At 41.4% G+C, this 15980-nt stretch overlaps 1 protein-coding gene across 3 annotated transcripts in view; it reads left to right on the top strand.

Moving 5' to 3' along the window:
* Positions 1-15980, top strand: part of axdnd1 (axonemal dynein light chain domain containing 1) — a 227355-nt gene that overhangs the window by 156417 nt on the left and 54958 nt on the right. For all 3 annotated transcript variants that reach the window (XM_041207768.1, XM_041207767.1, XM_041207769.1), the window contains one exon: positions 1974-2067. In XM_041207768.1, coding sequence (XP_041063702.1) covers positions 1974-2067 — 94 coding nt within the window. The remainder of the gene's footprint in view (positions 1-1973; positions 2068-15980) is intronic.

The raw sequence follows: 15980 nt of genomic DNA, 5'->3' as shown, positions 1-15980 counted from the left end.
GTGATTTAAGCTGTCTTTGTTTCAGAGTCATTTGTGGAACCCTTAAACAAGGTTAACAACTTCACATGGGCATTCAGTTCATTTCATAATCTTTCTTCCGTGGTTACTGATGCTCTTTAGACTCTTTCAATACACTCATTAGATCCTCAATCTGTTTCTTAAAATTTTCCTTATCTGCTTTTAAATTCTGGATCTGTCTTGCATACCATACATTTCATTCTTCTGGTTCTGCAATTGTATGGGAGTTTCAAGAATCTCATTGCTCTTTTCATGATGAAGTTCTGACAGTTCACCAGTTCTGGTTTTTAATTCTGCATCAACCAACTGTTTTGATCCACCAGCAATTCCTTTTCCTGTTCAAGGTGTTTTTTTTTTTCACAATATTTCATGATGGACTTCAGGCAGCAGAAGTCTCTAAGTTTTAGCTGAAGATCTACCTTTGTTGATTTTCATTTATCATTTAGACATTTCATGTCATCAGTCAAGTGTTCTACTTTCCACGACTGATGTTCAGTTGTTGTCATCAATTCTCATTTTTCATTAGCAAACTAATCTGTCATGCATGAAAGTTGGTTCTTCACACTGATCAGGTTTTCCTTCAATTGTTCATTACTGGCAATAAGTTTCTCGTATTTGGCCACAGTAGTTTTTTGGAGTTTGGTAAGATCAGCATGGTCAAATGCCTGCTGCAATACAGTTGTTGCTATGTTATTGTCTTCACTAGCCAAATCATTACCCAGAATAAAATCTACACCTTCAATAGATGAACGAGGAGCAATTGCCACAGTAACAATCCTGTTTACTAAGTCACTTCACAAATTTACTTTAAACAAAGAAACAGGTTTATAAATTCAATGAATTTCTCCTATTTCCTTCATCAAACTATCTGGAACACAAATCACTTCAGCAGCCACCACTGATCTGCCCCAGTATCTTGCAAAATTTTAATTTGTTTACTTATTTTGTTGGAAGAGTATGGAGACGCTTCTTCCTTTGAGACAAAACATCCAGAACCTCCAATAGCCTGACTCCCTTTAGCAGTAATCAGCGAAGAATTTGCTTGACTATCCTGAGCCATGTCTTCTTTGCTTGTAGGTGCTGAGGGAACATGTTTCACCTGTACCGCTGCTATGGTTTTAAAACCCATTTCCTTTTAGGTGTTAAAAGTTTTAGCTCTGGGTTAAACTGTTAGCTCTGAAGAAGAGCCATATGGACTCGAAATATTAATTCTGTCTTTCTCTCCACAGATGTCGTTAGACCTGCTGAGTCTTTGCAGCATTTTCTGTTTTTGTTTCAGAATTCCAGCATCCGCAGTATTTTGCTTTCATCCTTTCTGGGTTTAGCCTTTTCTGAGGATTCCTTAAACATTCCAATACTGCAATAGGTCTCCCATTTAATTTCCAGCAATTAGCTTTAGTTTGGCCAGTTCTACTGCAATCAAAGTGCACTATTTTCTCTACACCACTTTTGGGTTCTAGCCTATCTCCTTTATTATTTTGACATCCTTCTATCTGTCCCCTCAATTGAAGCTGACATTCTTTTGTCCTCTCCCCTTGTTTGCCATTCATTTCCACCCTTTCCTCTTCCTTTCATTGCCATTGATCTCTCCCTTCCATCTTCCTTGATTGTTATCTACACCTCCCTCCAAGTCTATTGCTACTGGAGTCTTGATGCTAACAGATCAAACCAGATCTCTCTTGCCTTATTGCCACTCAATGATGATGATGGTGATCCTGGTGCCTGTGTACTTCAGCCAAGCTTCACTGTTTTCACAAGAATTCCTGTGTATAATATACTGTGCTATGGAAGGAATAAGTTAAATTGGGCACATCTAACACCCATTTCTGACAAAAATTGGGAGAAAATATTGGTTTATAGTGATAAAACAGTACCAAATTAAAATGATTATTTTCCACTAAAGCATAAAGAGAACTTAGCTGGAACTTTTTTGTTTCTTTATTTTCTTAATCTAGTCTGCAACTTGGAGACGTGATTCAGAAGATGCAGGACTGGTTGATGGCACTATTTAAGATGATAACCCACATGGACACCAAGCTCACGCAGCAGGTAAGCCACAGGGAATATATTCAGTTAAGAAAGATATGCTGCAGAAACACCTTAAGGTTGAGGACATTGGTTACAGTGTCGTCGTAGGGTTGAAGAGTCTGGTTGCAGGGAAAGGGGTATAACCAGGAGCAATAAACTGGTTTCAGTGTTAAGTTTATATGCATAGCATTTATAGCACAAAGAAAGACCATTTGGCCAAACTAGTGTTGAAGTTCCAAATGAGCTTCCTCCCACCCTTCATCAGCATATTCATCTATTCCTTTCATCCTCTTGACTATCTAAATTCCCGTTAAATGCACCTATGCTAATTGCCTCAACTATTCATGGTGAAGACGAATTCAGCATTCTAACTATTCTCAAGTTATTTACAAACATAAGAAATAGGAGCAGGAGTAGGCCATCCAGCCCTTCATCCTGCTCTGCTATTCAATAAGATCATGACTGATCTGATTGTAACCTCCCGCCTGCCCCCGATAACCTTTCACCCCTTGTTAATCAAGAATCTATCTAGCTCTGCCTTAAAAATATTTAAAGATCCTGCTTCCACTGCTTTTTGAGGAAGAGAGTTCCAAAGACTCTCTACCCCCAAAAGAAAAAAAATCTCCTCATCTCAATCTTAAATAAGTGACCCCTTATTTTTAAACAGTGACTCCTTGTTCTAGATTCTCCCACAAGAGGAAACATCCTCTCCGTATCCACCCTGTAAAGACCCGTCAGGATCTTAAAGGTTTCAATCAAGTCACCCCTTACTCTTCTAAATTCCAAACTGTAGCGGATACAATTCTAACCAGTCCAACCTTTCCTCTTAAGACAACCCACCCATTCCTGATTTTAGTCTAGTAAATCTTCTCTGAACTACTTCTAATTCATTTATATCTTACTTTAAATAAGGAGATCAGTATTGTACACAATACTCCAGATGTGGTCTCAACACTGCTCTGTACAACTGAAGCATAAGCACCCTACTTTTGTAATAATTTCCCCTCACAATAAATGATAACATTCTATTAGCTTTCCTAATTACTTGCTGTACCTGCATACTAGCTTTTCGTGATCCATTTATTAGGACACCCAGATCCCTCTGAATCTCAGAGCTCTGCAATCTCTCACTATTTAGATAATAAGCTTTTTTATTCTTCCTGCCAAAATGAACAATTTCACATTTGCCCACATTATATTCCATTTGTCAGATTTTTGCCCACTCACTTAACCTATCTATTTCCCTTTGTAGCCTCCTTATGTCCTCAAAACTAGACATTTTTTTAGAGCGAAATTAACTCAAAACTCCCTTACTCATCAAACCCAGCAGCACTCAGTGCAGACCTTTTAAATTCCACCAGCTGCCATGGCGGGATTTGAACTTGTGTCCCCAGAACATTAGCCTGGGTCTGTGGATTACTAGTTCACGTTGCCAAGTCTTTGCCACTCACTTAACCTATCTATGTCACTTAGCCTCCTTATGTCCTCTTCACAATTTACTTTCCTATCTTTCTTTGCCTCATCAGCAAATCTAGCAACCTTGCCACCTGTCCTTTCGTCCAAGTCATTTTATAAATTGTAAAAATTTGAGGCCCCAGCACGGATCCCTGTGGCACACCACTCATTGCATCCTGCTAATTGGACAAAGACCCATTTTTGGCTACCCTTTCTTTCCTGTTGGCTCGGCAATCTTCTATCCGTGCCAATATGTTACCCCCTACACCATGAGCTTTTATTTTAAGCAATAACCTTTGATGTGGCACCTTATCAAGTGCTTTCTGGAAATCTAAGTGAAGTACATCCATCAGTTCCCCTTTATCCACAAAGAATTCTAATAAATTGGTTAAACATGATTTCCCTTTCACAAAACCATGTTGACTCTGCCTGATTGTCTTAAACTTTTCTAAGTGCCTTGCTATAACATCTTTAATAATAACTTCTAACATTTTCTCTATGACAGATGTTAAGCTAACTGGCATACAGTTTCTTGCTTTCTGTCTCTCTCTCCCCCCCCCCCCCCCATTTGAATAAAGGAGTTACATTACCTTCCCCAAATCTTACAAATTTCGGAAGGTTAAAACCAACGCATCAGCTAGCCACTTCTTTCAAGACTTTAGGACAAAGTCCATCAGGACCTGGGGATTTGTCAGCCGCAGCTCCAACAATTTGCTCAATACCACTTCTCTGGTGATTGTAATTTTCCTGAGTTCCTCCTTCCCTTCCATTTCCTGATTTACAGTTATTTCTGGGATGTAACACGTATCCTCTACAGTGAAAACCGATGCAAAACACTTGTTCAATTCACCTGCCATCTCCTTATTTTCAATTATTAATTCCTCAGACTCACTTTCTATAAGACCAATGCTCACTTTGTTAGCTTTTTCTTATTTAAATATCTATAGAAATGCTTACTGTCCGTCTTTATATTTCCAACTAGCTTTCTCTCAAACTCTAATTTTTCGCTTTTTATTTATCTTTTTGTCATTCTTTGCTGTTCTTTATATTCTGTCCAATCTTCTGACCTGCCATCCATCTTTGCGCAATAATGTGCTTTTTCTTTAAATTCCTTAAATTAAATTTTCTTTAAATTTCTCCTAAATTCCCTTTTGAATTTATTAATGGCTATGGTCTAGTTCTGGTCTCCGCCACGAGTAGAGCTATCTCTACTTCTACCTTTAAATACCTCTATTAAATCAAGGGAAAAAAACCCTAGCCAGTTCAATCTTTCCTGATTGGGCTAACTTCTCAGTTGTAGTGTGATTCTAGTAAATATTTTTTTCAGCTTCAGTACTACAATATGGAAACCAAAACTGTCCACAATACTCCAAGTGTGGTCTAACCAAGTTTCTATACAAGTTTGACATGGATTCATTGCTTTTCAACTATGTTCCTCTAGAAATGAAACCAGTGTTTCATATGCTAGTTATATAGCCTTATTAACTTTCATTGAGACTTCTGGTGATTTGTGTGCCTATATCCCCAGATTCCTCTGCTTTAGATGCTTAGGGCAGAATTTTAACATGTAAGGCCGGGTGTGTTTGAGGGGGGGGAGGGGCGGTGGGGTGGGGTCCAACATAGGAAGGGGTTGGTTAAAATCCCAAAAATGCTAACATAATAGAGATCTGGCATGACTCTGCACACTTCTGCTTTTAACTGGCTGCATTTTGGGGTGTGCAGGAAACCATCAAAGGGTTGTCGAGTTTGTCATTTGAATATGTAAGGAGGCAGTTAATGCTGAATTTAACGCAGCATTCTGGTTTTAACAGCTAGTGCATCAGTCTCCTAAGCTGTGTGATTCTTGAAAGGTTCAACAAGGCAAGAGCACAGTGTTGATTGATTGCTCTGTGAAATTGACAGGCTGGAAGCTTTGAAAGACTGAAAGAGCCAATTGCTTCCTTGCCTAGATGAAAGGAAAGTCATTCCTGTCATCTTAGACTTTACTCACCTTGGTCTGCACTTTCCTGCTGTCAGTCTTCACTGCAACAAGGGAGAAGCTAATGCAGCTATACTTTGGACCTCTGATGAACTGCAGCAGGGGCAAAAACCAAAAGCAACAACAGCTGCCTTCTCCTCAGTCACGTCATTTCATAAAACTGAGGGGATGAACCACAGAGATCCAGCTCAAATGAGGTGACACTCCAAACATAGTGGGCAGAATCTTTGGTGCGGGGGCGGGGCCAGCTCGCCGTGGCGTAAAATGATGCATGGTGATATTGGGCATGCGTCCCAACGTCACTGTGTGTCATTCAGATTTTCAGTTCGGCGGGAGTGCATCCAAGTTGGCTGCGCGTCTGCTGAACTGTCAAAGGCCTATTAAGGCCAGTTAACTATCAATTGAAACAATTAACTGAGCTGCCCGTCCAAACTTAAGGTTGGCGGGCAGGCGAAGAGCCCAATAAAATTAATAGATGTGCCCCAGCTCACGTGACCAGTTTCACATGAGGGGATATGTCTTAAAAAAAAATTCTCCTTTATTAAATTTTTTTGAACTTAAACCAATCGGGGAGATTTCTGTGCTCTTTCGTGCGCATGTGCAAAAGAGTGTAGGCCCCGGCTTGAGCAACCCCCTCCCCCTAGTCCGCACAGGGAGTGCTCAGCACTTCTGGGTGCACGTCACGCTTGGTGGGCCTTAGTTGGCCCGCCCACATAAAATGGCAGTGCCCAGCCGATCACGGGTGGCAATAGGCTGCCCGTACGCATGCACCCACTCCCATCCAAACCCCCTCGACAGAGAAAATTCTCCCCCGCGTTTACAGGCGTAGGATCAGCTTTGTCAACATGACTGAACAACAGTGCCTCAGAAGACTCAGAGTTTGATGCCATCTGCAGACCCCTGGAACAAGGCTGCCTTTCTAATGGACCAGGTGAGCATGCATCGCCAGTGGCTGTCAAGGTCACCACAACCCTGAATTTCTTTGCCTGCAGCTCCTTCCAGGGATCTGTTGATGGCACCTACAGGGTTTCACAATCTACTGTGCACAAATGCATTTCTCAGATGACTGATGCCATGTTTGCCAGGGCTGCTACTTGCATCCACTTTGCTACTGATGAGGCCAGTCAGAACCAGAGGGCCCTTTGATTTGTTGCAGTGGCTGATTTCTGCAGGTACAGGAAGACATAGACCTTGTGATCAAGGCATCTTCAGATCATTCAGCAATCCATGTTAATTGGAAGATATTCCATTCTGTCAATGTTCATCTGGGATGTGACCCATTGGAAAATGCTCATGCATGTCTGTGCAAGACATCCTGGAAGCTGCCATGATTCCTTCATTCTGCAGCAGTCACGTCTCCAAGGAGAGTGAGCAGCAGGTTCCTTGGAGACGGGAGCTACCATGTAGGGACATGCCTGTTGACACCAGTGAGGAACCCTACCATTGCTACAGAGGAAAGATACAATCAGAGGCACATGAGCACAAGAGTGCTCATTGAGCAAGTCATTGGCTTACTGAAAATGCAATTCAGGTGCATGAACAGCTTTGAAGGCACCCTTCAGCAAGAAGTCCAGAATGGTAGTTGGCTGCTCTGCCTTGTGCAATGTCATACTGCAGAGAAGACTGGGGCTCCAGGAAGAGAATAGTGAGGACCTATCTGCATCCTTCTTTGATGTGGAGGAAGAAGAAGAAGAGGCACAGGATGAGTTGGAACCTGATTTGGCTAGGTTGCTTGTAGCCACTCACCTAATTGCCAGAGAAGCCCATGACAGCCCATTCAGATTCATTTGAGTTAACCTGCATCTGAGCCTTATGGCAAATCAATGCTGAATTCACTACCACACCAGTGCAACTCAAATTATTCCCACAGTTTAAAATCCCTCCATTTTATTTGTACCCTGTTGCTGATCTTCCACTCTGGTCATACTGATATCCTAAAGGCTAATGTCCATTGAAGGGCAGGAGACAACAATGGAGATGACTGCACAATGATTGCTTGAGATAAATTCATTTACATTTCCAATTAAAATAGTGATATTATTATAATCACCCCAGTGAATCCTTTGTGCAACTAGAAAGTCTCTCTTTTCCTTTTCCTTCTATGGTGTGCTACCCTGTTGCTCCAGTAGAGCAAGAGGCAGGCTGCTCTTACCCCTGTTATGACAGCTAAGATGCCCATCGCAGATGTCCTCTGGATTTTGGGGCCCGTGAGTGCCGCACCAAAGGCTGTCCCAACTGCACTGTGCAGGGCAGGAGGCAGCATGCAGGGCTTTGGCTGGGAGTTGGGGACAAGGTGTGAGAAGTGGGAGCACCTTGAGCAGAGCTCCCACTTACTTGTGCCCTTTCTCCATTTGCTTTTTTATGACCTAGCCAGATATCACTGCTAGGCAAGAGCTGGAGAGCACTTTGCTGCACTCTAGTGAGACGGTGAACAGCCAAGGCTAGGGTTTTCTCCTTCTTATTCCAAATTGCAGATCGAGTGTGCAGGCCACTGGTGAGGGCAAGCATGCATTTAGTTTCCTGCTGTGTCTGATACACTGTGCAGTGGCCACTTTTTCCATGGACTTGGATATCAGTGCAAAGGTCTGAGACATCATGATATTCATGCTAGAGATGGACTCCTTCAAATTTTCTCTAAGGATGCACAGTCCCTCTTGAAATGCTGACAGAACCTCACACACTTTGTTGTTGTCCCAGAAATGCAGTGATCTAGGTGCAGTCACACGAATTCCCTATACAGCTGTAGCAAGACTTCCCTACATTTATACTCCAATCATCCCCCACCCCACCCCTACACCCCACCCCCTGGCAGTAAAGGCTTACATTTTATTTGCCGCCTTAATAACTTGCTGTATCTGTGTGCTAACTTTTTGTAATTCATGTACAAGGACACCCAGATCCCTCTTTACTGTAGCATTCTGCAGTCCCTCTCCATTCAAATGATATTCTGCTTTTCTATTCTTCCCACCAAAGTGAAAAATCCCACATTTTCCCATATTGTGCTTCATTTGCCAAATTTTGCCTATTCACTTAACCTATCTATACCCCTTTGTATCCTCCTCAACTTACTTCCCTGCCTATCTTTGTATCATCAGGAAATTTGGCTACAATACACTTGATCCCTTCAACCAAGTCATTAATATAGATTGCAAATATTTGAGGCCCCACCACAGATCACTGTAGCACCCTACTAGTTACAGTTTACTAGCTTGAAAATGACCCATTTATCTTGACTCTCAGTTTCTTGTTAGTTAGCTAATCCTCTGTCCATGCTAATATATTACTTCCAATATCTCAAGCCCTTATTTTGTGTGGTAATCTTTTATGTGGTATCTTATCAATTACGTTTAGGAAAACCAAACAGACACTTACATATCCTAGTTCCCCTTATCCACCTGCTTGTTATATACCCAAAGAACCCTAAAAAATTTGTCAAAAAATGATTTCCCTTTCCCACAACTATGTTGGTTTTGTCTGATTCTATTATGATTCTCTAAATGTCCTACTACTACTTCCTTAATAATGGATTCCAACATTTTCTCAATGACAGATGTTAGGCTAACTGGTCTATGGTTTCCTACTTCCTGTCTCCTTCCTTTCTTGAATAAAGGTGTGACATTTGTGGTTTTCCAATCTGCTGAGAACTTTCCAGAATCTAGAGAATTTTGGAAGATTTTTACTAATGCATCCACTATCTCTGCAGCCATTTATTTTAACACCCTAGAATGCAAGCCTTCAGGTCCAGGGGATTTGTCAGCCTTTTCTCCCATTAGTTTTCCAGTACCCTTTCTCTACTAATAGTGATTGTTTTAAATACCCCCTCTCTTTTGCCCCTTGATTGCTTACTGCTACTATTTAGGTGCTTTTTGTGCCATTTATCATGAAGACCAATACAAAATACTTGTTCAAAGCCTCTGCCATTTCCTTGGTTCCCTTTATTAATTACCCATCTGATTCTCTAAGGGCCCAATGCTCACTTAAGCTACTCTCTTCCTTTTTATATACCCGAGTAAGGTCTTACTGTCGGTTTTTATATTTTTTAATAGTTTGCTGTCATGGTCTAGCTAGCCTCTCCTACCACTTTTTTTTTAGTTATTCTAAAATTTTCCCAATCTTCTGGTCTACCACCAGTCTCCGCAGCATTGTACACCTTTTCTTTATATTTGATACCATCATTACCGTCCTTAGCCACAGGTGGTTCATCCTTCTCATAGAGTCTTTATTTCTCAGTGGAATATATTTTTGTTGAGAGTTATGAAATTTCTCCATAAATATCTGCCAAAGTTTCTCCATCATCTTAATTTTTAACCTATTTTCCAAGTCTACTTCATTCAACTCTGTCTTTATACATTTGCAATTGCCTTTAATTAAGTTTAAGGCACTAGTTTCAGACCCAAGTTTCTCACCCTTCAAATTGAATGCAAAATTCTATCATGCTATGATCACTCTTGCTTCAAGGATCTTTTACTATGAAATAATTAATTAATCCCGTCTCATTACATATCACCAGATCTGAAATAGCTTGTTCCCTGATTGGAAGGACAAGCAGTGGTCAGTCAAATTGTGGGAATCTTGTCAGGTATGACTGACTCCTCAGGGGAGAGGAGAGTGTGGGTGTGGATATTAGGGAAACAGGAGGGTGGATGAGAGTGGTGTTGATGGGATGAAGATAGAAAGGGAAGAGAAGTATTGCAGAGGAAGCATTGGGTGCAAGGGAAAGGGGACAGGAATGAAGGCATGGGGAAGCATCAGAGAAAGGAAGGAGAGAGGAAAATGATTTGGGAAGAATGAGGGAGATAGGGGAGTGGACAAGAAAGGGAAAAGTGGTGAAGGGAATTAGAGGGAAGGAGGGAATAACAGTGCTGAAAAGCAGTATTGCAACCGTAGTCGATGTTATTCGCTGAGCAAGCCAATTCCTGAGGGTAACTTGTCTTACTGATCATAATTTTTACTTTGTATTTTGAAAACTACTCATCCCAGAAGCAGTGAATCCCAGTAACATTTGTAGGATTTTAAAATGAAAAGATTTATTGACAAGAAGAAAAGAAAACCTAAACATAGAAGGTTGAAATTACACAGTCTTACAAAGCTTGCCCCCAAAAAGCCCGCTTAATCAGAACACACAAATAAACCACTTGGCAACAGCTCCCTTAGAGATTTTTTGACTATAAACTTCAGTAGTATTACCCACGGCAAATATTGCTGCTACTTTAATAAAGTATACCACAGAACTTTTCACTCTGTTCCACTCTGCTGTGGAAATCTGAAGGAAGTTCAAAAATGGACTGCTTTCTGAAAACAAAGACTTTTTTGGCTTGAAACTGGATGGCTGCTTCAAATCTACAACTTTTTTCAGCACAGAGCTGGCCTCAGGACATCTCCCTCACACAGCCACCTCAAATGAACTAAATATCTCCTTTAAATATCTATTTCCCTTTCATCCTAGACGTCACTGTCCCAAGCACCTCTTTGAACTCAAACTTTTGCAACACACACACACACACAAAAGAACAGGGATGTGTCTGGCGGCATTGGAAGGGAAGGTGCCATGATCAAGGGATGTGAAGTGTTAGGAATGTGGTAAGGAATGGAAGAGCAGATGATGGGGAAAACATATGGGAATGACAGGGTGTGCTTGGTTAAGGTGAAGGCTAATAACTTCCACTGTTCTCCATTCCATTTTGACAAAAGAATGTTGCAAGGTGTTGGGCGTAGTTTGGTAGGTCTTATTAAGGTATTCATAGTCTTAGGTAGTTCAACAGTACATGTTTACTGTTGAACAGATATGTAGAAATATTTAACTATATTAAATTTGTTTACAAACTGCTCCCTGCAAATTATATTAAGTAGGCACATTATTCAAAATATGAATTTGATCGAGCTATGCACTGTAGGACCAATAATTTGATTGGTTCATTACGTGCCTGCTTCCAACTTGATCAGATGTGGAAGGCCATGTTTGAGAGGTGCTTTGCATTCAAACTATGGAATTGAAGGGGTGGCCCTAATCTATCAAAATGGTTATAGCCTTGGTATCACTGTCCAATTGCTAAGTAACTTCCCCATCACACTTAGAAGTTCTGCTGGTGATGAATGGACTACCAGCTGCGCTTTCCTGAATGCTGACACCCAAAATTCCAGCCGTGGCCCGCTGGCAAGTTGTTGTTGATGTACTCAGAGCACCAGAGAATTATACAGTGAGCTGGTCTCTTGTTATCAGGTGACATCAGCTCATTTGTACTCAGTTGTATGGAGTGCTGAAGCATTGGTGCAGCAGTGCTGTCCGAGAACCACTTTGTCTGCCTGTATTTTAAGGTAATATTTGATGTATTTCACTTACTTTAACTCCTATTCTCTTTATTCCAACACTTCTACAATTAAACTTAAATTTCATTTAGTTTCAATTTCACTGCAATTTTTCTATACCATTTATTTTGTTTTTTTTTATTATTCATTCATGGGATGTGGGCGTTGCTGGCTAGCCAGCATTTATTGCCCATCCCATTTATTGCCCTTGAGAAGATGGTGGTGAGTGCCTTGCTAGACCATTTCAGAGGGCATTTAAGAGTCAACCATATTGCTGTGGACCTGGATCACATGTAGGCCAGACCAGGTAAGGACAGCAGATTTCCTTCACTAAAGGATATTAGTGAACCAGACAGATTGTTACAACAATCAACAATAGTTTCATGGTCATCTTTAGATTTTTAATTCCAGATTTCTTTCAAATTCAAATTTCACCATCTGCCATGGTGGGATTCAAACCCAGGTCTCCAGAGCTTTACCCTGGGTCTCTGAATTACTAGTCCAGTGACAATAACACGATGCCACTGCCTCCCCTAAGTCATGGAATTTGAGCCAGAAAATATCACTAATACTCCCCCACTACTCTGTAATAAAAGTGTAGTTTGACTTGCGTAGTCACCATAAATCAATATTCCTGTTAATGAACTGAAGGCCTGTGAGAATTTTCATGCATAGCACTGTGATATTGTGGGATGCACTATCAGAGATATTGATGATTGATTGATCACTATGACCCTGTCAGCATTTAAGAAAGATTAGATTGCTTGTTGAAGGAAAAGGGAATAAGGGTTAGGAAACTTGCTAAAGGATTACAATTACTGCTCACATTAAGGATAAGCACCAACGAAACTGGTTTGGCTAAATGGCCTGTTTCCATGCTGTAATATCAATGGAATCCTGCAAAAACATGGACTGATGAATCCAAAATAGCTTTTAAGTGAAAATGTCAAAATATTTGAAAGAAAAGAATAAAATGGTACAGAAAAAGGGCAAAGCATGTGATTAAGTGTGCAGCTCTTTCAGAGATCCAGCACAGGTAAGATGGATCAATTGACTTCCTTTCATGTTATAAAATCTTGTTACTCTATCATCCATGGGATAATGCTTCTTAAATTACCATAAATTAGTAGCCCTGATAATACAGATGTTTTCTGTAAGCATAGTATTTACTTTCTGTTGTGCCTTTGTTTTTATTCTGACTTGATTGTATTAAAGTAAGACAGAGGTAAATCAAAACAACCCAGTACAAGGGTTGTGCAGCCTCCTACCTGTTTCCTACAGGAGCTCCAGCTGCCTGAATGGAAGTCTATCCAAAAATTAGGATGGACAGAAATTCAGCAGTAAGGTGGCACAACTACATGCCGCATTATTTTAAGTGCAAATGGGTGGTGATGACATGAAAAATAACCCCATAGTATATCTATGGAGGGCACTTACAAGCCTGAGCTGTTCACAAGGATTCAGGGGATGCACTGTATACTACAGAATGCACAATAAATGATCAAGGCCAAAGATATATGAAAATAGAATATGTCAAATTCAATGACCTGGAATTTGTTTTGGTAATGACAGTCATTAGTGACTGTTAGCATTCACCGTTATTACTCAATAAAGCTGGCAGCAACTTGAGTTTGGACATGCACAGAATAATGTAGAAATCCAGAAGTTGCTGTCATTGAGTCTATACTGCCTTGGGTGTGTTTTGGAGCTTCCCACCAACAGCAATCTCCCTTGTGATTATGAATTGGCGAGAATTTCCATTTTTACATTTTTAATCTTACTTTGAACATCTCGAAATTTAACTTAAAAGTGAAGGATTTTAAGTGTTTGTTGAAAGAGGTATAGTTGGATTTTTAATGATATACTAAGTTCATAATTACTGTTAAACACACTTACTGATCCTGAAAAGCTAATTTTACACTTGTGGAATGTCAAATGTCTACAAAGTGATTTAAAAAAAAGTTCCACATTTTTAAAAACTTTTTTTTAAAAGGAAGTCAGCTTACATTTATTTTAGGTTCTAAATACAGTCATACCTTTACATCACTATCTGAAGATTTAAATTAAAAGTGGTTTGTTATATATGAATTATTCAATTTGATTGGTTGTTTACCAGCTTGTTGACATCACTGTTGCTGCACACCAAGCCATTATCTTCACTTGGCATCAGATTTACTGCTGTCTGGAAGGGGGAAATTCCATAAAGATCACTAGTTCTTTATGGGCAGCTTTGTTCAAGGTCAGTGGTGATGCCCTTGCTTCATCGCTGACCGCAAAATGGGCCATGATTTATTGCATTGTATTGTGGAACCGCTGGTGCTTCGAAAATTGAATTGCATGAGTCTGCCTATTTTTGTTTGAGAACAGTAACTGGTCTGACTGCACTGGTGCTCTAGCTTGTATGTTTTCTGCCTCTTCATTTCTGGTTTGTTACGATTTCAATCAACAAGGTGTAACCAAAACAAAAACAGAATTACCTGGAAAAACTCAGCAGGTCTGGCAGCATTGGCGGAGAAGAAAAGAGTTGATGTTTCGAGTCCTCATGACCCTTCGACAGAACTTGAGTGAGTCCAAGAAAGGGGTGAAATATAAGCTGGTTTAAGGTGTGTGTGGGGGGAGGGGGGGGAGAGAGAGAGAAGTGGAGGGGGTTGGTGTGGTTGTAAGGTCAAACAAGCAGTGATAGAAGCAGATCATCAAAAAATGTCACAAACAACAACAAAAGAACACATAGGTGTTAAAGTTTGTGATATTATCTAAACGAATGTGCTAATTAAGAATGGATGGTAGGGCACTCAAAGTATAGCTCTAGTGGGGGTGGGGGGAGCATAAAAGATTTAAAAATATTTAAAAATATTGGAAATAGGTGGGAAAAGAAAAATCTATATAATTTATTGGAAAAAACAAAAGGAAGGGGGAAACAGAAAGGGGGTGGGGATGGAGGAGGGAGCTCAAGACCTAAAGTTGTTGAATTCAATATTCAGTCCGGAAGGCTGTAAAGTGCCTAGTTGGAAGATGAGGTGTTGTTCCTCCAGTTTGCGTTGGGCTTCACTGGAACAATGCAGCAAGCCAAGGACAGACATGTGGGCAAGAGATCAGGGTGGAGTGTTAAAATGGCAAGCAACAGGGAGGTTTGGGTCATTCTTGCGGACAGACCGCAGGTGTTCTGCAAAGCGGTGGCCCAGTTTACGTTTGGTCTCTCCAATGTAGAGGAGACCACATTGGGAGCAACGAATGCAGTAGACTAAGTTGGGGGAAATGCAAGTGAAATGTTGCTTCACTTGAAAGGAGTGTTTGGGCCCTTGGACGGTGAGGAGAGAGGAAGTGAAGGGGCAGGTGTTGCATCTTTTGTGTGGGCATGGGGAGGTGCCATAGGAGGGGGTTGAGGAGTAGGGGATGATGGAGGAGTGGACCAGGGTGTCCCGGAGGGAATGATCCCTATGGAATGCCGACGGTGGGGGGGGGTGGTGAAGGGAAGATGTGTTTGGTGGTGGCATCATGCTGGAGTTGGCGGAAATGGCGGAGGATGATCCTTTGAATGCGGAGGCTGGTGGGGTGATAAGTGAAGACAAGGGGGACCCTATCATGTTTCTGGGAGGGAGGAGAAGGCGTGAGGGCGGATGCGCGGGAGCTGGGCCGGACATGGTTGAGGGCCCTGTCAACGACCGTGGGTGGAAAACCTCGGTTAAGGAAAAAGGAGGACATGTCAGAGGAACTGTTTTTGAATGTAGCATCATTGGAACAGATGCGACGGAGGCGAAGGAACTGAGAGAATGGGATGGAGTCCTTACAGGAAGCGGGGTGTGAGGAGCTGTAGTCGAGGTAGCTGTGGGAGTCGGTGAGCTTGTAATGGATATTGGTGGACAGTCTATCACCAGAGATTGAGACAGAGAGGTCAAGGAAGGGAAGGGAAGTGTCAGAGGTGGACCACGTGAAAACGATGGAGGGGTGGAGATTGGAAGCAAAATTGATAAATTTTTCCAAGTCCCGACAAGAGCATGCAGCAGCACCGAAGTAATCATCGATGTACCGGAGAAAGAGTTGTGGAATGGGGCCGGAGTAGGACTGGAACAAGGAATGTTCCAAATACCCCATAAAGAGACAGGCATAGCTGGGGCCCATGCGGGTACCCATAGCCACACCTTTTATTTGGAGGAAGTGAGAGGAGTTGAAGGAGAAATTGTTCAGTGTGAGAACA

This window comes from Carcharodon carcharias, chromosome 16 (genome assembly GCF_017639515.1).
Source record: "Carcharodon carcharias isolate sCarCar2 chromosome 16, sCarCar2.pri, whole genome shotgun sequence".
In the NCBI taxonomy this organism is placed as follows: domain Eukaryota; kingdom Metazoa; phylum Chordata; class Chondrichthyes; order Lamniformes; family Lamnidae; genus Carcharodon; species Carcharodon carcharias.
Note: the sequence above shows the minus strand (reverse complement) of the source record. Positions and strands in the feature narration are given on the sequence as shown.